This window comes from Rhodamnia argentea, chromosome 2 (genome assembly GCF_020921035.1).
Source record: "Rhodamnia argentea isolate NSW1041297 chromosome 2, ASM2092103v1, whole genome shotgun sequence".
NCBI classification, from domain to species: Eukaryota; Viridiplantae; Streptophyta; class Magnoliopsida; order Myrtales; family Myrtaceae; genus Rhodamnia; species Rhodamnia argentea.
In genome coordinates, this window is record NC_063151.1 from 11272761 (window position 1) to 11297107 (window position 24347).

At 38.6% G+C, this 24347-nt stretch overlaps 2 protein-coding genes across 3 annotated transcripts; both read left to right on the forward strand.

Moving 5' to 3' along the window:
- Positions 1–10951: 10951 nt before the first annotated feature.
- On the forward strand, positions 10952–14381 carry LOC115726135 (heterogeneous nuclear ribonucleoprotein 1). The gene is made up of 6 exons (XM_030655878.2): positions 10952–11163; positions 11592–11632; positions 11883–12046; positions 12891–12990; positions 13108–13277; positions 13531–14381. Exons 1-6 carry the CDS (start codon positions 11111–11113, stop codon positions 14047–14049), a joined length of 1047 nt encoding a protein of 348 aa, XP_030511738.1. The 5' UTR covers positions 10952–11110; the 3' UTR covers positions 14050–14381.
- On the forward strand, positions 11174–24327 carry LOC115726134 (ER membrane protein complex subunit 8/9 homolog). 2 transcript variants are annotated; one of them, XM_048274086.1, is made up of 6 exons: positions 11174–11199; positions 21724–21967; positions 22376–22522; positions 22607–22666; positions 23616–23782; positions 23906–24327. In XM_048274086.1, exons 2-6 carry the CDS (start codon positions 21758–21760, stop codon positions 23934–23936), a joined length of 615 nt encoding a protein of 204 aa, XP_048130043.1. In that variant the 5' UTR covers positions 11174–11199; positions 21724–21757; the 3' UTR covers positions 23937–24327. The 2 variants fall into 2 exon arrangements, with proteins under 2 accessions (XP_048130043.1, XP_030511737.1); XM_030655877.2 differs by lacking the exon at positions 11174–11199 and having other exon boundaries at positions 21645–21967.
- Positions 24328–24347: the final 20 nt, after the last annotated feature.

Genomic DNA, 24347 nt, shown 5'->3' on the forward strand with positions numbered 1-24347 from the left:
AAAATCCATTTGATGAGCTATTTCAAATGGCCGCTTGGTTATTCATACTTTTCAGCATTCAATTGGATTGCTTTGTCTATTGTCGTATAATTTCGTACACAAGTTAAAATGTAGTGCGAAAACATCACAATTATTTATTCATCTTTTGACTATCGTGCGAACATTCTTGCTCCTAATCCCACTTTGGTGGGAGAGATAATGTTCTTTAATGGAACATGTGTTCGGTCATCTTAATGGACCAAAAGCTCATTGTTTGGCAATATGCACCTGTACTATTTTAAATCTAGGGTTTCATTGTCATAATCCCTCAATTGTTTCAAGCAAAAGTAAAGTACCACATGATAAATTGAGGCTCCGTTTGGTCATCAGAATAAAAATCATAATATGATAAGAGTTTTACCCTATCCGATATTTGGTAGATGCCCAAGATAGGATATAGGGGGAATATAGCCTTGATAAAGATATCCTAAGGAAGGGATAGGATAAACCCGGATAGAATTTCTTAAGAGAGCAAACACAAGGAGAATCGGGTTTTACACAACCATCGCATCTCCTCCGGCCAAGCCACCTCTTAGGCGACAGCAACCGTTAAGTGTAGCCTCCTTTCCAGCGATGCCGAGTTAGGGTCTCCGGCAATAAAGTTGAATATCTCTACGTCATCATTCTTTACTCAATAGTTTTGGTGTGATATAAGATCATGTCTCTCATTCTTTAATCGCTTAATCCTATTCAACATTTAAAATGAGTCTCAACATGCTACGAAAAACTCGAGGTTGATTATCGATTTTCAAGGTAGCTTTGTTGGATGGCTCGCACGAGTGCATCTTCAATTAGTGAAAAGAGGGTGAATAATTCCATTGTTCAGCACTCATTTACTCACTCGACGAGACAACGAGCGAGGCCAACGACTCATTCACAAATGATTCGACTCCAAATCAAGACATCTAGTTTATTGGGTTTGCCCGATCGATGTCGTGCCCGAATTTAGATAGCACAAACCCCTTCTCAATAATAACTCACTCATCAGAACTCATCACTGAATAATTTCTAAAGCATTCTGATGTTTCAATAAAATAGAGTCGATCTAAGATGCGTCTTACCTCTACCTATCCAACTTTATATCGGGAGTTCATCAAATAGTAGATAGGATATGACCAAATCGTTTGATTTCTTATCCTATCATATCCAATCCCATCTTGACTAAAAATTCGGACGTTCAAACGCATTCTGATAGTTCTATTTGCTTGCGAATATTGCACCGCATGATACAACATCGATAAAACTTACTCTTATATTTGTCTGAGTTTACACGCAGCTCGAAAATCGGAAGATTTAAATCGTTGCCTCCCTATATCATATATGTTATTCTCTTTAGGTGCTTTTTTTTCCCTTATAAATTTTTTTGAATGCTTTTCCTTCAAATTTTTTAGTCCAAATTTTTCACTTATAAACTTTTCTACAAGTTTTTTTTGCCTTACTCTTTATTCTCGAGCGATGTGGTCTAAGTATGTTTGTTCTAACTTTTTTTTTTTGGCTAAGTGAAAAAAAAATATGTTTGTTCTAACATTCTAGCAATTTAATCTAAAACATTGGCCCTATCTTCCGTTTCGCGAGCGATGTGGTCTATGTATAGTTTGTTTGGTTATGATTTGAAAATGGGTTTCGGGGGAATACAAATATCTTTAGCTTCTTTTGGGGAAATATAAATGGCGTTTGGTTAAAAAATAATTTGAAAAGTAAATTTTGCTTAACTAGTGTTTGATAAAAAAAAATTGCAAAGGGACTTTCCTGCAAGGCCCGAGGTCACATGACCTCATGTGATATCCTTGATTTTCCTATATTAGAAATAATTAGAAAATGGAAATAAATTTTATGGATAAATTCTTTGAGGAATTTTAGAAAGACTATTCCGTAACTTTTTACTAGATAATTTGAAAATGTCTCAAAAAAGTTAATTCTTGTAATTATAAGAGCTATTTGAAAATTTCATTAAGAAAATGGGGTGCGAAGAATTTGCTTTTGAATTGGGTAAATGCTAAGTCAATTTTCTAAAAGATAAGAATAAAGTCAATGATAAGTCAATTTAGTTTTTCTAAAAGATTAAAACAAGGTCATTTTCAATAAGTCAATGTATAGTAAATGATATTTCTAAGTCAATGCAAAGTCAAGAAGAAAATGACAAATAGAAGTGTCATTTTCAAGCATTAAATGATAAGATAAAAATCAATGTCGCTTTCATTAGTAAAGTCAAAGTGTTATAAATGTGTTCATATTGTTTAAAACTTGACGAGCAAGTTTTAATGAAGAAAATTTGGAGAAGAAATAGAGAATTATAATTATAAACAAAATTTCATTTGAAAAATTAATAAAGTTAAAATGTTCTTAAACGAATTTATATAGCAAAACTTATTTAAATAAAATGTTGTTAATTAGTCAATTTAAGGAGTTTTAAGAATTGTCAAAGAAAGATGTAAGATAATAATAATTACAAAACAAACGACTAAAGGTTAAATAAAAACAACGGATTATAGTGAGAAAAAGCTCAAGCCAAGAACGGACAACGACATCCCGGCCGACTCGCACCTAGCCGGTGCAAGGCCGACTTGGGAGTGCCAACAGAACCGTCGGCGCAAGGCATCGCTAGCCACGCTGCCGTGAGAGTGGTGTGGGCTAGTGATGCCTACGTGAATGGCAGCCACCGGTCTTCAACGGGGGATGGTCAATGTTGAATTGTCTTATTTTTCGTCTATAATTGATTCAAAACTAATCTAAAAGGTAAAAAGCATAAGCAATCTAGTAACCAAATTTAAAAGATTGTGATTAAGTAGAACAACTTATCTTGAAAACGTGAACTAAATCGAGAATGTTATGAAGTTAATCTCAAGCAAAGTGACAAGCTAACCAAGTAAGATTATTAATATAACTAAAGTACAAGAAGATAAACTAGAAACAATAATTAGTCTTGATCTTTTAAAAAGAAAAACCATCATAATGTTGTTGAGAAATTTGAAAAGTAGTATTATTGACAAGTTGAAAAAGTGGGTTGTCATGATAAAGATGATACAAGAGAAAACCCACATGAAGTTTTTCCTCTTCCTTTGCTCTTCTTTCAAGAAGTCGTAAGGGTCTTGAGAAGAGAATAGAAAGTTTCATCCTCTTGAGCTAATGTACACCACTCTCCTCTTCTTTTCATTCTTAAATAATTGACATTTTCCTTGACACACGACGTGGAGCCGACCGCCCACACCACCGGCGCGTCGCACGGCGGAGTGGCCGCACCCACCGTCGCCGCTACTCAAGGTGTCGACCGATCAACCATAGCCGACGGCTCTATCATCCACTCCGTTTCGCCATTCGTCAATGATTGTCCGTTATAAATTTTAAGTATATTAAAACGAACGATTAAAATAAGATAAGGTTAGATATGCATATATATATATATATACTAAATGGACGATTAAATTAGTTAAGAATAGATTAAAATCTACGAAGCATTTAATTAAGCTAAGAGGGTTCTAGAATGAGAAGATGTGGTTCAACCTAAATCAAGTAAAAATATATGGCCAACAAAAACTCTTGTGCAAGAAGGGAAATTGACTAAGGCTAAGATATTCTTGTTTCCTCTCAAAACCTACGTAAGGCAATTAAGAGAGACTAAGGGGACATAATAAATGTTGAGTTGACAAGAGACCTTGAAAGCTTGTGATAGCTGAAAAGACCTTCGAGTTTTCAAGAAGGGAAGAACCCCTTCTTAAAAACGCACGTGAGAGTGAGAGTGAGAGAGTGGGAGAGAGAAATATCCAACAAGAAATGATGACCAAATCATTGACCCAAAAGGAAAAGTAAAGAGGAAGATTTGACTTAAAAGCTCTATTATAAGAAAGGTGCGAAGGTGCTTGGTCCTCTTGAAAAACATACGACAACTCTTAAACAATTTGCTCTTCTTTTTCCAACTCCATCTCCGCCCTCATACGCCTCCCACTTACACGCGATCTCTACCACCACCCTCACGCTACCGCCAACTCCACCACCAACCGCCGTCACGCCACTACGCCATTCGCTACACTACCATCCGTCATGCCATTATCATCACTCCGACCGCCATTTTCATCCGTCGTCATTTTATTTTAGTAAAATGGTAAAAGGTAAATGGGATTTTTAGATCCAACACGGTAATATCCGTTTATTACTTGATTTGGTGTATATCGTCGCATGATTTGCATGTGTATCATGAGTATCGTGGCATTAATTACAAGTCGTTTTGATTTGTTTTGCAAGGGAAAAATTGAGGTCATCGAACGAGGGTCAACCGAAGAAAAAAATGAAGTCGTCAAGTCAACGAACTCGGGAATAGACCCAAACCAGCACTGGTTAGGTCTAGAACTAGCTAGGTGAGACCCGACCAGAGCGGGTTTGGCTCAACCGGACACGAATTGGATCGATCTGGCTAGTTCCGGACCGACCTCGGCTCGAGCCGATCTTGAGCCGGCTTGTTTTGGTCTGGTTCAACTAGGCCGATCAGACGGTTCGGCTCCGGGTTGCATTGTGTTAACTTGCCGATTTGTAACAACTCGATTTATTCCTCGTTCAATTTTTATTTCATTGATTTAATCTTGCATGTTGGTAATGCGAAAACATAATAAATGGATCATGTGCTTGCAAGTTGTAGATGACATTAAAAGACATTAATGCGCCACCATTAGCTAGAAAAGCAACGGTGTAGGGGCTTGGGTGTAACGACGTATTTTTATTGACCTCTAATGATCGTTACTAGTGACAACGGATGGATCTACAGTGATTCACTAAGAGTTTTACTTGAGGCAATGGCATAAACGCCGTTATTTAAATGATGGCATGAATTCGATGTGCTATCGTACATGTGCAATGACAGTATTGCTCGGTACCTGAAGTCCCGATTAAAGGTTCGGGAGAGGATGCCTAAATGTGAAAAGAAAAGAAAATGCATTTGTTTTATATGTGTTTTTGAGAAAGTTTCATGACTGATGATTCATAGCATGTTTTTAGAAATGGATCACAAGGTAGCTTCATGTCAAAATGAATTTACACTCTTTGGGTTGAGTATTATTCTGATATTCCTATCTTAGACCTAGGAATTTTATTTCTTGGGCTACTTACTCATCCCTTTATTTTTCCAAGTGAAAAAGAAATGGATCTCCGCGCGAGCCACTTTTCAAATTCCCGACTCGCATGACCCGCCTCCGACACCTTCGCATTTTTTTTATACCAAAGTTGTTTATATCCGCATCACCTCAATTGTATGGATCAATGTTGGCCTAGCAGATTAAATCCCCATTGTGTTTGTCTCCTGGCATGAACAACTGGAGAATGGAATGATGATATGTCCACTACTCAACTTTCATGATCCACCTAGATATCTAGGCAATGGCGATGCTGCGCCTTAGGCCGAGCCACTCTACGAGCTAGGGTGAGTCTGTCCCGTATTAGTTGTATGATTTGATGGATTTGCGACTAAGGTGGATGGTAGGATAGCCTCCAATAGTTTTGGTCTATATGATAGGTTGGGAGATATCAAAGTGCAAGTCTGTGAAATAGTGTGGTGTGTAGGCTTTCCCGTATTTTGGGGATGTAAAATATTTAGGAAAGCTCGGAACATGTAGTGATGGTTTGGGGAAGATCACCCTTATTTGAAATTAACTATTTTGTAATCATGTTGGAAGCTATTATATCTGATAATTAACTAGATTATCAGTCCCCTACGATTAATAGTAAAGGTTAACAGAAAATAAGGGAGTGAACTAGAAGATGGAAAGGGTCATATTAAGTAATTCATGAACCGAATAATTAAAAGCCTTTAGGGAATTATCTAGAAGAGAGAAACTCTTAGAAAATAATTACTATTAATGTTATTTCGAAATAAAAAAATAAATTTGAAAATAAAAGAAGAGAAAATTTTAATAGGTAAACGGGATATAGTTCCTAGGTCGTCACACCTCGGGTAGTCGTCGCTTAGGTCGCATGGCTCCCGGCGATCGTTACGTGGGCCGCCCTCATCGGGGTCGCCCGACCCGTGGTGGCCTCTGCCAACCGCCCCCAACGATAGCTCTGGCTCGCTAACAATGTTCGCCTAAGGTTTGATTTTCCTTTTTCTTTATCTTTTTAATAAAAAAAAATTAAGCAAAAAAGATTAGGTGCAAAATCGAAATTCGAAAGAATAAGTGAGGGTAGTTTTGGAAGAAAAAATCCTAGCACCGTATTTGGCCAAATGCTGAAAGCTCAAAACTGGTCCTTATCAGCATCGAGCTTTCGGCCTTCCCAAGGCCCCGCTTTCATACCAAAGCTCCTTGGAAATGGTTGCTAAACGCCCTACATTTTTCCCGAAGGACTTCAGGAAAATTGAACCAAATGCATCCTATGTAATTCTATTTTACTAATACCTAAAAACCTAGCACTTAATCTGTTGCCTTATGAGTTATTCTCGGACCATGAGGCAGTTTTAACATTCCTCTGTTACCAAAAGAACATCAAAAAGGGAAAATTTGCATTGGTAAATCACCAAACCGTAACCATTTACAATGAACATTATATGGAATGATTTCACATACGTGTCTTTCACCTTATGATGAAATGCAGTGTGAACTAGAAATCATGTTCCACTTAGAGAAGACACATTTCATGTCGAAGGAAATGTTCATGAATGGATGCATCATATTGACCCCAATACACTTGGTCATGAAACCATACCCACTTAGATAATGTAGTTGTGTCCACTAGAGCCAGCATAACATAATGTTTAACTCAAGCTAACAAAATTAAAAGTTTCAACGATATACTTTTTTGGGACCTTCTCATCAATGTTCTTAAGTTTGTCTTTCAAATGCTCAAGCAAATACTTGATATTTCTCATGTCATTTACGAGTATTGCAGGTAGAACCTTCGTGATAGAATGACGCACATTGCTTGTAGGCAAACAACAAGAAAAGAAGTCATACGTTCTATCCTCACAATGATAGTAGAGCTTGTCTTTGCTTTTTGTTGACAAGATAATAATACAAGTACCACTAAGAAATCTATGAATTAAAAATTCATTGCTCACCAAGGAATACTTTTTTTCTCGGAATCAAAATGTTACTTTGTTAATTCAAAATCTTTATATTTAAAAATGCATTTCTAACCTTCAAGTGCATCAAGAAGTCGATAAAATCAACATTCCACAGTGAACAAGTTAAATAGGAGTTGCATTTGCAATAAAGTATAGCAAAATAAGTTATGCAAAGAAGATGACATGGATTAAGCAAAGAGTAATATGCTATACGTATCACATTTTCAATGCATATACACCTAAGTCAAGTAAAGCAAGACAATCGTAAACTTACTGAATGAGGGATTAATGATCACAAAAACAGAGCATTTGCAATAGAGTATCTTCAAACGAACTCAAACTTTTAGATATGCCTATGGGTTATACGTAGATTAAAGTACCGTATACACTTTATAAGCTGATACATAAGCACCTTATCAAGGAAATGACCAATTCAACCACAAATTATGCATAATAAACACATTAAAAAATGTTGAGATGACCAATTCAACCACAAATTATGCATAATAAACACATTCAAAAATGTTCTCAACGGACTCACACGCTTAACGGGAGGCGACACGGAAGCGAATATGCTGACAAACACATTCAAAACTCTTCTCAATAGACTCTTCCTCCAATTTCCTTTCTTGTCAAAGCAACAAAGTTAGGGAGTAGAATTGGACCACAATTTGGATAATGCGATTACAAATGCAGCCATAATCTTAACACCAAAAGTAGAATTAAGAAGACCAAAGAGGTCAAAATCGATTCTATCGAAAGAGTGAAAAAGAGAATAGAGACCGAGATAACGAAACCTTAGCCCTCTTTAGCACGCAGTAGCAAAATCTAAACTAATTCTACCAAATCAAAGCTAAAACATAATAAGAGAGACGAGCAGAAAGAAGAATTGATCAAACCTCAAGAGAAATCATTGGACAAAATTTCAAAGAAGGATGCGCTCGAACGCGGATGAGGACGGGATTTGAGAGTGCTCAAGGAAAATGTAGGGTGCTCGGGCTGCCGATGGGCTCTCAAAGTTGGAGGCGAAAGTGGAGGCGGTGAGGGATTGAAAATGAAAAACATGAAGTTGTAAAAAGGGAGGAGGAAAGAGATAGAGAACTAAGGTCCTGAAGTGGGATGGAGAGAGAGAGAGAGAGAGAGAGAGAGAGAGCAGAGGTTCTCGGGAGAGGGAGAGGGGGGAAAAGTACATTAGAAGTGCCATAACTTTTGTATAGCGTTTACTTAAGTGCCATAACTTTCAAAACGTTCACTTAAGTGCCATAACTTTAAAAAATCGTTCATTTGAGTGCCATATTGACATGGACGCCGGAAAAGCCGACGTGACACCTGGAAAACCGACATGGCTTCACGGAAAGCCGACGTGACTCCCCGGAAATATGACATGGCACTCTGGAAAGCTGACGTGGCACGCCGGAAAAATTGTTGTAGCACTCACGTAAACGATTTTGCTCCGACATGGAACTTAAATGAACGATTTTTGAAAGTTATGGCATTTAAGCGAACATTTTGAAAGTTATGGCACTCAAGTAAACGTCATACACAAGTTATGGCACTCATGGTGTACTTATCCCGAGAGAGAGAGAGTAAGGGAAGAGTTAACAGAGAAGTAATAGAGATAGAGATGGGGGTTTTGAAAATTTACTGACGGGTGGGACCTACAATGGACACATGTCGATTTATGTATGGATGCACCATTGATGACTTGGCAAGCCAAGATCACCCAATATTTTCCCCCGCGTAGTGGATCACCAAACCACCATCATGATCACAAAGGAAGCACAGCACCACCTCTCCGAACAAAGAGTACAATGCTTATTGTTGGAAATTGTACCTTTATTTTCATGCCTTCCAACGACTTGTTGTCAATATGTCGATCACCGCTACAACAAATGGCGAATGCTTTGCCACCACTTCCTTGTTGTTGTTTCAAGCCCGAACGCCGCCATAAGCCATCGACCACTACCTTAGACTCCACCCCCTCTATCCGTCGGTTGATAGTCAAATTTGGGAGTAGGATGTCTAATCCAACATCGCCTAGCCCAAATACAGATTGGCCTTGGTCGACCCGGCAATTCCATTGTCGCCTAGCTTCCGATCTTCACATTGCGACCTCTCCGTCTATCTCTGCATTGGTCAATCAATTAAGCCAAAATCTTCGCTTTGTCTCTTCTTCTTATGAAACCCAAGAAGACTAAAATGGCGATCGGAGGCAACAAATCAAATAAGCTGAAGCGAAATTTCCAGTATATGACAGGAAACCGAGACAGAGGACTCAATAGGGAGGAAATGGCCATGCTCATGGTGATCGTGAACCCGAGGTTCAAGTTCAATGATGAACAAACCAATGTTATCTTGGACAAGGTGTTCAAGACCTACGACGAGAAGGGGCTCACCTATGAGAGCTTGTTGGAGACCTACGATGACGGCACCGGTGACGTGGAGCAACTTCAATGTGTTGGGGATCGAGCTCAATTCTGACAACGCCAAGAACAAGGAAGTGAGATCGGGCAAGGATGAGGTGTCGCCGTTGAATGCAAACGAGAAGGCAATGGAAATCTAGAAGAAGAAGAAGAGGACGGCAGCTTGGGCTGGTGCTGCCTAACCATGAGACAATGCTGAACGATATTTGGAAGACTCTGGACGATTTGGATATTTTGGTGAAGAGACTAATGACGAAGGATGGCAAACTGAAGGTGATAATTTCGACACCATCATCGCGGCAGCAACTGGACTTCGTTTGTGTTCAAGATGGTAATCTAGTTGTCCATGGCGAAAAGTGAAAGGTAGAAGAAGAATGAGTAAAAAAGAAAGAAAGAAAATGTCGACCCGAACCGATGAGAAAAAATGAGGATTGCCGAAGATAACACGTGGATGACATGTTGGACAAAAATGACAACATTTGGATAGATAATTAAGCGTCGGGCAGATTTGGGTTTGGAGTGAAAGTTTGATTTTTCATGAGATAAAAAAAAAAGTTGGGGGCAAATTTGGAATTGAACCTAACTTTGGGGTTTTCTCAAGGGAATTAAGCATCGGATGTTAAGCGAAAGTTGGTGTTTTTTATTAGACGAAAATAGATTCGGATCGGGATTGAGGCACGAGCTAAAATTGATATTTTTTATATGACAAAAAAAATTGGGCCAAAATTGGGATTCAAGATAAAGTGTGTTTTTTTATGAGCTAGAAAAAACTCAAGTAACAAGTAGAATTTGAGTTAAAATTTGTATTGTTTAAAGGCATTGGGCTGAGATTCTGAGGGCTTAGTGCATCTACTAATGGATCCTTTGGGCTCACCCGAGTCCCACGAGATTTGATAGTTCACATGTCCAAAGTTAACCCCATTGGTGCACCCAGTAACTTTTTGCATGAAAACGCATTGGGTCTGATCGCATAGAGGGAAACAATCTAGTGAAATCATTTGTTTAGACTTTAAACCCTCTATCATCAACACTTGTCATCAACGCGGTTCATTAGCATGCATAAAGAAATGTACAATATGTCGAGACACATCCGATCACATTTAAGTACTTCTAAATGTGTCTTATCGGCATAAATTGCATGTTAATCTATTCAATTAAATATACATAAGCGGGTGATAAATAAGTTCAAATAATCAAATCATTAGATTGAATATTTATCTAAAGTTTATGAATCACGTTAAATAAATTAAAAATTCAATGACGATTTTGCATATTTCATATAAAGTTTGAGGAACGCAATGGATAAATACAAACTTGGGGATGGCATTACACGCCGAAGCTCGGAAAGATTGCAAGAGCGCGTTTGATAAATCCGTGATTGTGCCCTTTCCTGAGTGGCAAATCTGACATTTCCAGGGAAACATCACCCTCTTATATTCTTCTTCCACGGCATTTGCACGGCTCAGAAGGAACCCTAGCTCCTACTTGCTTTCTTCTTCTTCGTCTTCTTCTTCTCTGCTCGGACTCGATTCGCACGGTTTATCGGATACATTCCTTGTCTCGCGACTTCCAAAGGGTGTTCAATCTCGAAGCACTTGCCTAATCAATGGGTTCTAAGATGAAGAACGATCCCCTCTCCGGCGATGGAGCCAGCCCCGGGTTCCCTCTCTCTCTCTCTCTCTCTCTCTCTCTCTAGGCAGGATCTTGTAGATATGCATGCTCACGATTACTTCGTCGATGTGCATGTTTGTGAGTAATCGAAAGCGAGATAAGCTTGATTGAAGGCTTGATGGCTCAAGAAAAGACTTCCTTTCTTGCTATTCGTAGCGTCCGTGTTTTGGAAGCGAAGCCCTCGATGGGGTGAATTCACCGGGGATGGTGTTCTTTTGTAGTTCCTGGCCGTCTTATTATCGTTGGAGAGTCTCGGTATTCGTTTGATTGTTGGATTTTAGATAGTTACCTGTCGAAAATTTGTGAATTTTAGCTATTGCGCAAACGCACGGCCTCTCTTTTTGCCAATTTCTTACTCGATGGACCAGGTTCTTTTTTACTGTGAGGGCTCTTAATTTGTGAATTTCGCGATGCAGGAAGATCTTCATCGGAGGTCTAGCGAAAGATGTTACTTACGGTGAGACCTCTACTTTTTGCTGTCTGTCTCATTTAGTCATCAACAGTGCATGTTTTATGCCCAGTACTATGGCTAGTTTTATCATTTCGATATGCAGTTTGCTGTGTCATAGAGTTGATTATAATTCACTAATTTGGCATTAGGATATATTTCTGGGTGTTCATATGCCCTGCCTAGATGCTATCCGGGCTATAGCTCAACTGATTTTTGTACCCCTTCTTAGTAACTGTCTTTCTTATTGTGGATACAGCGACATTCAATAAGCACTTTGGGCAATATGGGGAGATAACGGATTCTGTGATAATGAAAGATCGATTTACGGGTCAACCCAGAGGTTTTGGGTTTATTACTTATGCTGATCCTTCTGTGGTTGACAAAGTTATAGAGGATGAACATATCCTCAATGGGAAGCAGGTAAAAGCAGCATTCTTGTCCTGCTGGTTGGTTATCTCTTTTTGTCGCTTTGTTGTTCAGTTCACAAGCCTGAGGTTCCTTCAATTTCCATACTGGTTGCTACACGTTATAAAGATGTACTCTGTATTGTAATCTGTATACAAAGTGCTGTAGCACTCAAATACCTGAAATGTTTCGATGAATGGTTGAGAGCATTTTTGTTGAAAGACTGCCCTCTCCCTACATCTGTCTGCTCGGAGATGTAGAGAATTGCACTTTTCATATATCTACTAAGGATGATACTGTAGTGCTTTTACATTGCCTAAGGTGTCCGGTGTTTTCATTATACAATGACTCACTAAATCCGTAATTAAGTTTCTTTTCTTTCTTAAAATGGTTTATGAACTGATTTATCTATTTCCTTTGTCCCTGTCATACTCTAAACAACACATTTGGAAGTACTTGTGGCCCAGGAACGGGATATAGATATGATGCATTTTCTTGTAGGATTTCTAAATAAATTTGAAACAAGAAAAGCTCTGTGATTTGTTTAGATAACACAGTTGTCTTTGGATAGTCGCTTCATAGATGTATTGATGTAGTTCTACAGTTTCAAGAGTATATACTTCTGTTTAGCAAATATTATGGCACTGTAAGATTCCAGCTTTTTGTTTCTCAAAATTTGAGGACATGGATTCAGCGTGTGTAATCCCTGGAATATGTTCAAAATTTGTGAGTTTTTCATGTTTGGTAGCTCAATGGATCAAAATTTTGGGCTTGCCTTGTTTCTCCTGGGCTGTTTATTGGTTTTTTTTTTTTTTTTTACAGTAGATTCTGCTCATATGGTAATTTGCTAACGGAACAGGTTGAGATCAAGAGGACCATTCCTAAAGGCTCAGGTCAATCGAAGGATTTTAAGACGAAGAAGATATTTGTTGGCGGTATACCATCAACTGTCACGGAAGGTGCAATCATTTTACCTACAATTTCATTTTTCAGTCAAGCGTAATTAGTATAGTTACTGGATTTTCTTTGGCAGATGATGGTTATCAATGGCTATCTTCTTTTGTCCAACTTTGCAGATGAATTGAAGAATTTCTTCTCTGAGTATGGAGAAGTTGTTGAACATCAGATAATCCGAGATCATGAGACTAATCGTTCTCGAGGCTTTGGGTTCATAATTTTTGATAGTGAAGAAGTTGTTGATGATTTGTTGTCTAAGGGAAATATGATAGAAATGGCTGGTACTAAGGTGAGTTTACCAAGATTGTTTATGAGAAATCAACTTGTAAACAGATACTTGTTTTTGCAGTGGTTTGCATCATTTACTGCCATTTCATTATCAATAATGATATCCTCTTGAGGCCTGTATTAAAATAAACATGCTAAGTGGCTTTATTTCTAAATGTGAAGAAGACTGTGGCAGGTATAGGTTTCCTCAGGAAAGGGCAATGGTTACAGTATTATGCACCATAAATTAGGTTAACTAAAATGCTTTGTTGTAGGTGGAGATCAAGAAAGCTGAACCAAAGAAAGCCTCAAACCCACCTCCTTCATCTGCATTTGGTAGCAATTCTAGGGGTCGCTCTTTCAATGATGGCTTTGGTGGATTTGGTGGTTCTTATGGGGGCTTTGAAGGAGGCTATGGGCCTGGTCCATATAGGACTCCTGGAGGCTTTGGCAGTAGGCTTGGCGGGTATGGGTATGGTAGTGGTGGTGGTGAATTTGGCGGTAGTTATGGGGGGTTTGGAGGTGGTAGCTTAGGAGGTTATCGAGGGGAGTCTTCCCTTGGTTATTCTAGTCGCTTTGGACCCTATGGTAGCAGCTATGGTGGAGGCTATGGTGGAGGCGGTTTAGGTGGATATGGTCGAGGAGGAGGAGGTGAAGGCTACGGTGGTTATGGAGGTTCAGGCTATGGCAGTGGTTATGACTCTGGTCCAGGTGCTAGTTATGGTGGAGCAGGTGGGATGTATGGCAGGGGAGGCTATAGTGGCAGTAGTCGGTACCACCCTTATGCGAGATAGAGATGCAGTCAATTTCTTGCAGGTGCTTAAGCTTTCCTATAGAAGCTCCAGGAAGATTCCTCTAGATTTGCTTATTGCGCACCGATAGGCACAGCAAGTACTAGAAGGTCTCCTACCATCCATTTCACCAGGGAAGGCTGTTCATCATCTGAAGAGCCAACGTAGTTTTCATCTGTATGGATTAGTCCTCATAGAGTGCTATCATTAGTACTTGGAGTCTCTCTAACTAATAGTTACTGTCTCTGTTTAGCTTATCATGTAGACTTTATACAATATGGGTTGTAGTTTGTGATATTTTTTCTAGTTTTATCTAGATAGACAATCTTTGATAATGCCCCTGTTAGTCTGTCATGTTCTCTTAGCATGCCCTCTTATCGTCTGTAGTTAAGTTCTATGCCAGATTCCTAATTCTTGTGGTTTAGGCCTGAAAGGCCTTTTAGGCGACCTTTTAGAAGCATTTGATATCAGGTTTGGCAAGTTGTGAAGTATGAGTGGGTTTTCTTAGACATTGAATATTCGGCTCCATATGCCTCAGAAACAGGTGTAGGTTTAGGCTCTGTATATAGCTTGGGCCTTGACCAGTTGAGATAATATGTGCATTCAAAGAGTGAAATGGTGATGTGAGTCCAGCTGTGTCCTATTTCTCACGCTTGTTCTCGAGGTGTTTTTTCTCTGGATCGCTTACTTGGCATCTGCGGAGCTCGTGTATACATCTGTCCTTTTCTTTTATGTACAAGTATTTGATGATATTAGAGCTTTAATAACGTTTGTGTTGTGACTTCTTTGGCGAAAAGTCTGGTAATTCTGCTTTAGCCTGTATGCGCTGAGTCAACTTGACCATACATTAAAAAAAGATTGAGCGCACCCTCATGGATCTTTGTTCAACTTTTTTAGTTTTTTGGTAGGAGCGGCTTATGTACTTGAAAATGGTTTATGTAGAGTTTTATACATGTATTTGTTGTTTGGCAAGATTATTCTTTTGTTTAGTTCTGGGTTCTTCAAGGTTAATACTATTCTCTCTACGCATTGAACGAAGAAAAGTACAAAGATTGCTGAATTTTTTTTCCAGCTTCTCTCTCTGTCTCTACAGGTAGGATCGCCCGCTCTACATTTTCTTTTGGTGATAATATATGCATTCGACTTTGCGTAAAATGGAGTAACTATGCTATGGGCAAAGTATCCCGAGAGGCATTTTAGTCGAGGGGTTTGAAGTTGCATTACCCGAATTCTAGTTTTTCACGGCCATAATGTACTCTTACCTATAGCACAGCATAACATATAACATGCACGGAGTCGACTCGAGACTCTATACAGAGACTGTGGAGGGCTGGTGAAATGGGTTGGGTCCATATTTTAATTCATATATTAGGTGGAATCTGTTTAGAATATGACGGACGCAAAATGGGTCCCATTTTCTTTTTACGGTCCTTTTTTCAATGCCCTGCCCGCTCGTCCTCTTCAACGCTGTGGGATTGGACTGGCTCTTCTCCTCCGTCTCTAGCTCTGGGAGCGAAAATGAAAGCATGAGCTCGATCGAATTCATTACCCTGTCCCCATGAACGGATCGAAAATTCTCGAAAATGAGCTGGAAGTCAGTTCCCAAAATGAAAGCGAGAAATCGGACGCCACCTGAGACGGAAACGTACAGTGGCTGATTGGGCCTAGCTCGCGGGAGCTACAAAAAAGGCTTTACCTGGAAGAGTGAACAGGGCTTCCAATCGGTGGTCACGAGCAATGCACGCGTCCAGAGAGAGAAGAAGAAGAAGCAGCCACGACAAGGAATGGTGTGTGCGCCAAGTCCAACAAACAAGATTGAGCCCAGAATCGCGAAGAACACTCTGCAGAACAAGATTACGAGAGGGCACTGCGCCCCCGGTAGGCCATTTCCCCACTGAAAGCAATGAAACCTTTTGTTGGGTCTGGTTTTTCGAGTTGCAGTTTGAACAAAGGAGGGAGTGGGACCCACTCTTCCATTGGGTTTGTAATGGCCCACCCAAAGGATGACAAAAACAAAGCCTACTTAAAGTGGGTCTAAATCGGTTTAACTCTTACCCATATCTTAACTCATTTTTCTTGGGTTGCGTATTGCTTTTTAGCCGTTAGGCTTTACCAACAGGAAATGAGTTAGTACGATTTTTACTAACATTTTTATTTTGTTGATTTACTGTTTTAATATGATATGAAATCTTTTATCCAAGTAAGATATGCACATGGCGAGTTTGTCTTTTCTTTTCTTTTTTTTTTTTTTTTTTTTGAGCTCCTGCACATGAAGAGTTTAAAGTGTGTTAAATAGGTAGGTGTAGGTACATGTGTTCATAGATTACATTAAATATTGACAGATTTTAGTAATATGGATCGGGTGGGGGATTGGTTGTTAAATTTGTATTGCATGTAGATGGGTCAATCTTGATTTGGATCATTTTCGACTCGATCCACCCATTTGACGGCCTAACAAAGACAAACCATAAATTGTATATGTTCTCGCTAAACAGAATGTGCAGGACTTTGCTTTTCAATTCAAGAATTTTTTGTTGTGCTGTGTTATAGGGATTGTCTTTTTCCGATCTAGTCCAATCCCACCAAGGATTCGGGAACAAATCTAATTGGACAATCTCGTTCCCAAGCGATCCAACGGAACCGATAAATTCACAATAAACTTTTGTTGAACTCCATTCCTTTAACAAAAATGCATTTAAATTGTCATTCAAGAATATCATCGAACTTGTAATGGGAGACTCGGCCATGGATCTTAGTAGGGTGTGAACATAGCTTCAAGGTAGAAGCGAGAATCAAAGAGCCAAATCGGTGGGAATTAGTATGGTTCCTAGGTATGGTGGTAAGTTTCGAATTCTAAAAATAAGGGAACCGGTTCCGAATAGTAGGATCTAGGTAGGTAGAATATGAAAAAAGATTTTGCATTTTTCTATGTGTGTGTGTGTGTGTGTGTGGTGTGTGTGTGTGTGTGTGTTCCAACGACATTCCGTCCGAAATTGCCAATCCGAACTTCCACATCCGGGGATATTTATGGCTGAGACTTTTATTTTAATGTTTTATATTCTTCGTATATCTAAATATAAGTTGTGATTAGTGGATTGTAGCAATAGCAATGGTCATTAAAATTGATGACTCACTGCAATTGTTCACTTAAGAATACATGGGAAATCTAGGTAGACCATGGAACCGATCCTTGAATTTGTGAAAGGGTAGGTTCAAAATTTCAATAAAGGAAAAACCTATTCCGACGGGGTAGGTTTCAAGTTTATGGTGAAATCTGTATATTTGGAATCACTCACCCCTAGATCTTAGATGTAAATGCACAACAACTAAACATTTCATATCATAACAACCAACAGAAATACAATCTCAAATCATTAAACATGCTTTAGGCGCGATCAATTTTCACGTAAACGCCACCGTAGCTCTAAGCCTCCATTTTTAATGTAGAAGAGTAGAGACAAAGCACGATGGTTACCTTGGAAATGCAACTGAAGGCTACGAACAACGACTTAATCTATGATAGGAACTTCAAAAAGAGTCGATCGGCTGGAATCAGAGCCGGGGAAAAGGAATCGAGCCGGAGCAGAACTCTTCGCACACTTCGAGCTAAAAATAGAGCAGGATGGAGTAGTTTCTGCGCGACTCCGGATTGATGAATGGCAGCGACCAGAGATGGCTACAACAGAGACCGATGAGGGAATGCTTATGCGTTCCCTAAGTGTGACTGTGAGGAGCCAAGAGGGAAAGGGAGGGAAGGAGGGTGACTGTGAGGAGCGACGGAGCCGAGAAGGAAAGAGGAGGCGTGAGACACTAGGCTTACACTGTACACATTCTTTAAGAAATACAAAAATTCGATCCGGTTCCCACCCTGGAATCGGAAACTAGACCGCCCGTCACAAGTTTCGATTTTATGGAACTGGAAACCGAACAGTCTGGTCGGGATAGTTCTTATCCGGTCGATTCTATGCAACCTCATGTTCAATGCCTTCTCAATTCCCATTTTATTTATCACCAACGGTTATCGAGGACTTATGGTCTTTTGGTTTTGATATTAAGCGGTAAGGGTGTCAAAAAATCGAATCGAAATCGAATTGAACCGAAATTTCATGCATTTTCAATTTAATTTGAATAATGAAAAATTACTCTCTTTTTTTCGGTTCAATTAGCTGGGGAAAAAAACAAGAAAATCGAAAACCGAACCGAATTGAGTGTTCAGTTCGATTCAAAGCTAATGCACACCCAAACGGCTCAATTCGGGTTTCTTGAAAAATAGAATTGAACCGAACCGTTGACACCTCTACGATGCAACAGCCGTTTTGGGCATCTCAACACCAAAGTTGGTTCGATGAGAAAGAAACCTTATAGGACCATGATATACATTTTTTCGAGAAACAAATGGTCCGTCATAGTGGGTCAGCCTTTGGGAAATGAGTAACATTACGGTGGCTCGACGTAGGACTTCGTCTCTACCAATGATCATCCCTTCCCTCTTCTCCGAAGGTGGCTTCTCAAAATATAGCATGAACATCGTTCCAACCATACATTTAGGTAGGGGAGAGCAGTTTCAAGTTTGATTCAGGTTCCAATTAGAACCAACCATGCCGTCACCGATTCTCGAATTTTTGAAACCTAGAACTTGCCTTGCACACGTTAGAATCCGGAACCTACCATGTCAATCGATTATATGGTCTACTTGGGAACCGGCCAATTTATTCTTCTATTTTGTTTCATTTTTTTTTTTAGTTAAGCAAAATAAAAGGGAACACAACAATAATATTCTTATTTCACTGGTAACAATTGATAAAACATGAACACGTGCAATAAAATAAACAATAAAAAGTTCAAAACACGTAATGTGGAACCTCAATTACAAAACTTCAGTCCTCAATCATCCATAAAAAATTTATCCAAATTCTAACCACCTAAAATCAAAAGAAACAATAAGCATAGTTCATCACTTGACAATAAATCTAAATTAAAAATACTATTAACTAAAGTAAAACAAACATTAGAAAACCTCACCATATATATTCCTTCCACTTCAACTCCATCGATGATATTCTCTTCATTAAGACAATCCATATCTAAAAAAAATATTAAATAAAACACTCACTCGTATGTCAATTACAATATGTAATCTCTGGTTCATTGATTCCTGATTTCTAGTCCGATTCCTCGATTTTCGATTCCCGCTTCATTTCTTACCCAAGAATTAGGCTCTGAGCCACACAGTGCCGGCTTCGCTTTTTATTTTTTATTTTTTAATTAGGAACTAGACCAATAACTGCGGGAACCTAAGCCGGACTGATTCCTAAGGCTGGTTCGGTTCGACTCCCGATTCTATCTGAACTCATGATCACCCCTACATTTAAGTGTAAGCCTATTGTGATACCCAATATAAGAGTCAAATTAGATGAAACCATCGTTAACGGAATTGCCTTCATTGATTGTAATGCTCTGGGAAGTCGTGTTTAAAACCAATGGAAATGGCGGCACAGCTGCGGGAACGAGCTGAGTTAGAGATTCTCTTTGGAAAGTCTATATCCGGGACAGACATGACTTCTTACGAGGAAAACACAAAAGATGCACGAAGTTAATTGGCTAATTTTCAGACCCCACCCCCCACAAAAAAAATGGCTAATTTCACTGACCCAAAAAAAAAAATTTGGCTAATTTCTAAGTAAACCCTTCAAGTTTAAGTCAAATATTAATTTCACCTAGATTTTTTTTTTTTTGGGTCTAAAAAGAATTTTTAACTTTCACTATAGTTTCAAATCTATCCATGTGTCCAGATAATGCCACAGGTTTCTTCAAGTTATAAATATTGAGAGGCCATTATTCCATATGAAAGTGGTGGTGTCAATGAATACGCGGGTTCCAACAATAAACCTCTAACTAGGCCTAATGTTGATAATTTGAAGAACACGTGATGATACTTGGACGGGTGGATGGCTTTGGGATTAAAGTGAAAGTTAAGGTTTTTTTTTTTTTTTTCGAATAAAAAGAGTTCTGGGCAGAATTGAGTTTCATTTAAAGTGGAGGACTTTTTTAAAGAGTTAGGCGAAATTAATCTTGTAATGTAGGGTTGCATTCATTTCGTGAAGAAAAAATATATTTTGAAAAATAGTCGCTTGTATCGCTTAGAAAAATGAATAAATGAATAATATTTTCACCATTTACGAAAATATCTAAATATAAATTGTTATTGATGATAGAAATATCTTTCATTAATAATTATTTTAAGAGATATTAAGCGATTATTTTTAAGAAAATATTTTTTGCATCATTTATTTTTCTCTAAACAAATGGAATGATAACCTTTTAAATATGAATTGGATCTTGTATCATATATCTTCATTGATTTTAGACTCCGTTCATTTCATGAAAAATGAGGTGTTTCTGGAAAATATTTTAGAAGGATTTATTTTCTAAGAAAATGGCAATATTTTTTTGGTGTTCGGTTGAAACCTAAAAATGAATTGGAAAATATTTTTTGCCGTGACCGTGGCCGGTGACCTGTCTAAGAAGAAGGAAAAATAAACAATATAAAAATTAGAAATTTTGATTTTTTTAAAAAATAAAAAGTAAAGAAAACTAAAAGTAACTACAGGAAAAAGGAATGTGAAGAAGTGAAGAAGGGAAGACGAGAAAAAATGTTTCTCAAAAAGAGAAAATCATTGTTTCCACTTTTGAAGGTTTTTTTTTTTTCATGAGTAGAAAATATTTTTCTTGAACCGAACACCAAAAAATCCAAAAAATATTTACTTGAAAGTTGTTTTTGTGAAATGAAAGAAGCCTTAATTTATTTTGTTCTTGTGTTTAACAAAGAGCCACTTACTAGCTTTTCCGTCACAAAATAGATGTTCTTTAAGATTTTACATGTCAATATTCGGAGCTATGTAATTTTGAATGATCTTGTAGATTTTATATTAAATGAGAATTAAATTGCGAAAATGATTGGAAAAAAAGTAAAAAGTGAAAGGCAAATTCACTCAAATCAGACATAGGGCCATCTTTATTATTTGCATGCAAGATAAAGTTTGTTTACTGGGCTCATGCACATCCTAGCTGAATAAATCGCAATTTCATGATTAATGACCTAATCTATCATATTATTCTAAAATAATATGTTCGATCCATACTTGATGATTTTTTTTATACATTCGTGAATAGTTGCGCATTAGTGTTTATGTTGTACATATTTTTAAAGTCGAAAATGTTTTAAAGATTCGCAATAAATAAGTTATTCGTAAGAAAGTTATTCTCAAAATTTCGAAAGCGTTATTCTAGCAAAGTATTTAACCTTAACTATTTTCTTTTTTGCTTTTTTGGCCAAGACTTATAATGTTATTCAAGTTTTAGAATCATAAGAAATCATATGTGAATTTAAGTTTCTAACATTTGTATTCGGTAAAAGTTGTACGCATTTTGGTCCCAAATGAATTTTTGCCGCAAGATTTAGACTAAAGTAAAAGGTAAAAAAAAGTAACACGGTCTGTCTAAATATGCTCGAAAATCAGTCTTGAAATTCGACAAAAAAAAAAAATTTAAAGAACCAAAAGAAAAAAAGAAAAAAGTTGTCTTGCTTGCTGCTCACTAGTTAGGCTTGACTTGGGCTTCTCCACTGTGTAAGCCTCCGTCCCATCATCCACCGTCCCCTCTCTCTCTCTCTCTCTCTCTCTCTCTCTCGCCGGCGACATCGATCGGAGCCATGGGAAGCGGCGAATTGCGGTACGAGATCGCTCAGAACGCCTACATAAAGCTCGTCCTCCACGCCCTGAAGCACAAGGCCGCCGCCGTCAACGGCGTCCTCCTTGGCCGCCACTCCGATCGCGGCGAGGCCGTCGAGGTCCTCGACGCCGTCCCCCTCTTCCACTCTCACCTCGGCCTCCTCCCCAATCTCGAGATCTCCCTCCTCCTGGTAAGACTCTCTCTTTCGGACGCCTCTTTTTCTCGTTCGCTTGATCGAATTTGAAGTGGTTTGTCATGTCGAGGTTTGATTGCACGAGAAGCGATCAGGTGATGGTGAATTGGTCTTTGAAATTGTTAGACGGTGGGTTGTATTGTCCGCTGGCAAGATTATTTTCTCGCGACTCTGTGGGCGTTCGATTCATTCAGACGTAGTGACCCTAAATGGGGATCTGTGGCGCTTACTTGCTTGTAATTAATTTTTGGGGATTGGAAATTGATGAGCTGAAGTATTTCTATTTATTAATGGAATGCTCAAATGGTTTAATTGCGTTTTTGATAGCAATTAATTGTGGAAATTGAGAAATTATTAGTTAAGTTATTGACCGGCCGTTTGATTCAATTGCTTGAACATATCCAGATAGAGGAGTATTATGGATCAAAAGGGATGAGTATTGTGGGATACTTTCATGCAAACGAGAGGTACGATGATACCGAGCTTGGTGGTGTTGCTAGAAATATTGGAGACCACATTTTTCGGTATTTTCCGCAGGCCGCATTACTCTTGGTAGGTACCATTGCTGTGTATGTGGTTGATGTGATGGTATTTTTAGAGGGTGTTTTATTTTATGTATTTGGTTGATTTGTGCAGTTAGATAATAAGAAGCTTGAGGCTTTGTCAAACGGGAAGGATCGGTCTCCTGTCATGCAGGTTAGTGGTATTTCCTCAACATGAGATTCATGTGGCGAATTGGAGAACCTTTGAGTCTTCATTAAGACGTAATATTTGTCTTTCCGTCTCCATCTTTGCTGTCATTGGATCAACTAGTTGTGATTGGACTATTCACGTATAAGAGAAGGTGTCCGGATTGTTTGTTTACCTCGAGTTTATTCTCTTCAAGGTATTAGTTGTTGTGATAAAAGAATGTGAATTCCTTGTGTAAAATATTCAGAGACAGAATTATTTTTAGGTTGATTGGGCAATCTTCGAGGTGGTAGTTCTGACTCTCCTGAGATTGGAATTAATTCTTAGTGCATTATATTTGTACGGCAGACTTGATCATATGAGTGGTTGGGCTTCTTCAGATCTTGTGCCCAAGTGGCTTGTGTTTTTGACTGCTGCTCTTTTGACACTTCCCGTTTTACTTTCTTCAAAGCCAAAAGCGAAAGGGAACACATTCCTTTCCCGAGTTTCTGGATTCCAGTATTTCCTGCCTTTTCCTTCTACTTCCTGCTACTCTCTTCCTGCCTCCTCATAAAACTGCATAGCCCATTGGATGTTTGAAACTGTAAGAGATGGTAATCTTTTTGTTTTTGTGCAGAAGCATCTGTAGTTTCATTTAGTCAATCTATATGGAATTTGTTTGCAGCTCTCTGTATTAGTTTGTTCTTCAGCAGTGTCTATGCTGATGTCATCCAACATAAAAGTATGGTTCCAATCTCTCAAAGAGAGCAGATAACGGAGTTGTTGGTCCGGTGTCCAATGCAAATCTTTTCGTCTATTTAGCATTTTGGTCATTGCATGTTTGTCTCTCTGTTGCGGATATAATGAAGCTTTTCGATGCTGAAAATTAATTGGTCAGTATGGGGTATCATCAACACAAACTATTCTGCTTCTTCAACTTAGCATATTCAAATAAAATTTTCTCCTGTCATATCAGCTTTACACACGGGATTCATCCAAGAACTGGAAGTTAGTCTCATCAGATGGAAGTAACCGGTTAATTACCAAGGAACCATCTGCAAATGTGGTCCTGTTGGATTACATTTCATCTGGAAAATGGCACGATGTTTTCGATTTTGATGACCATCTTGATGACATAACCAAGTAAGCCCCATTTTCACATTTTATCCACCGACTGATGTTCGACTTTGTAGTATATTTGGGGCCATGAAACTTCCTAGTTTTGATGCTTGATGGAGTTTGTGATTGCAACTTTTCTTGATGTAGGGACTGGCTGAATCCAGATCTGTTCAAGTGACACCATTTGGGATTTCTGGGCTTTCATTTTTGTCCGATTGGCATTGTCCACTAGTTGACCCCAGGGTCCACCTCTGCTATCCGCATTTAGGAGCACAAGAGAAGATATAGCTTCACCAAGTGCCCTTTCTTTCTCAAACGAAAATCCTCTTTCTAGAATTAGTGAGAGAATCAATTATTTCCCTTTCCCGTTTTAGTGTGTCCAAGAGACGACAAGTATTTGTTTCTTGCATAACTCCAATGCATGGTTCATCGGTAGGGTATGAAGTTGTTATTGGAAAAATGGTTTATGCTGGTTTTTGCTAATTTTTTCCTTGCGTAATGTATGGCTGATACGTATGCCTGAGACTGATGATATTGGATGAATATGATACAGTGTGGTGGACGCAAAAGAGAGTTTTTTTTCCTTTTT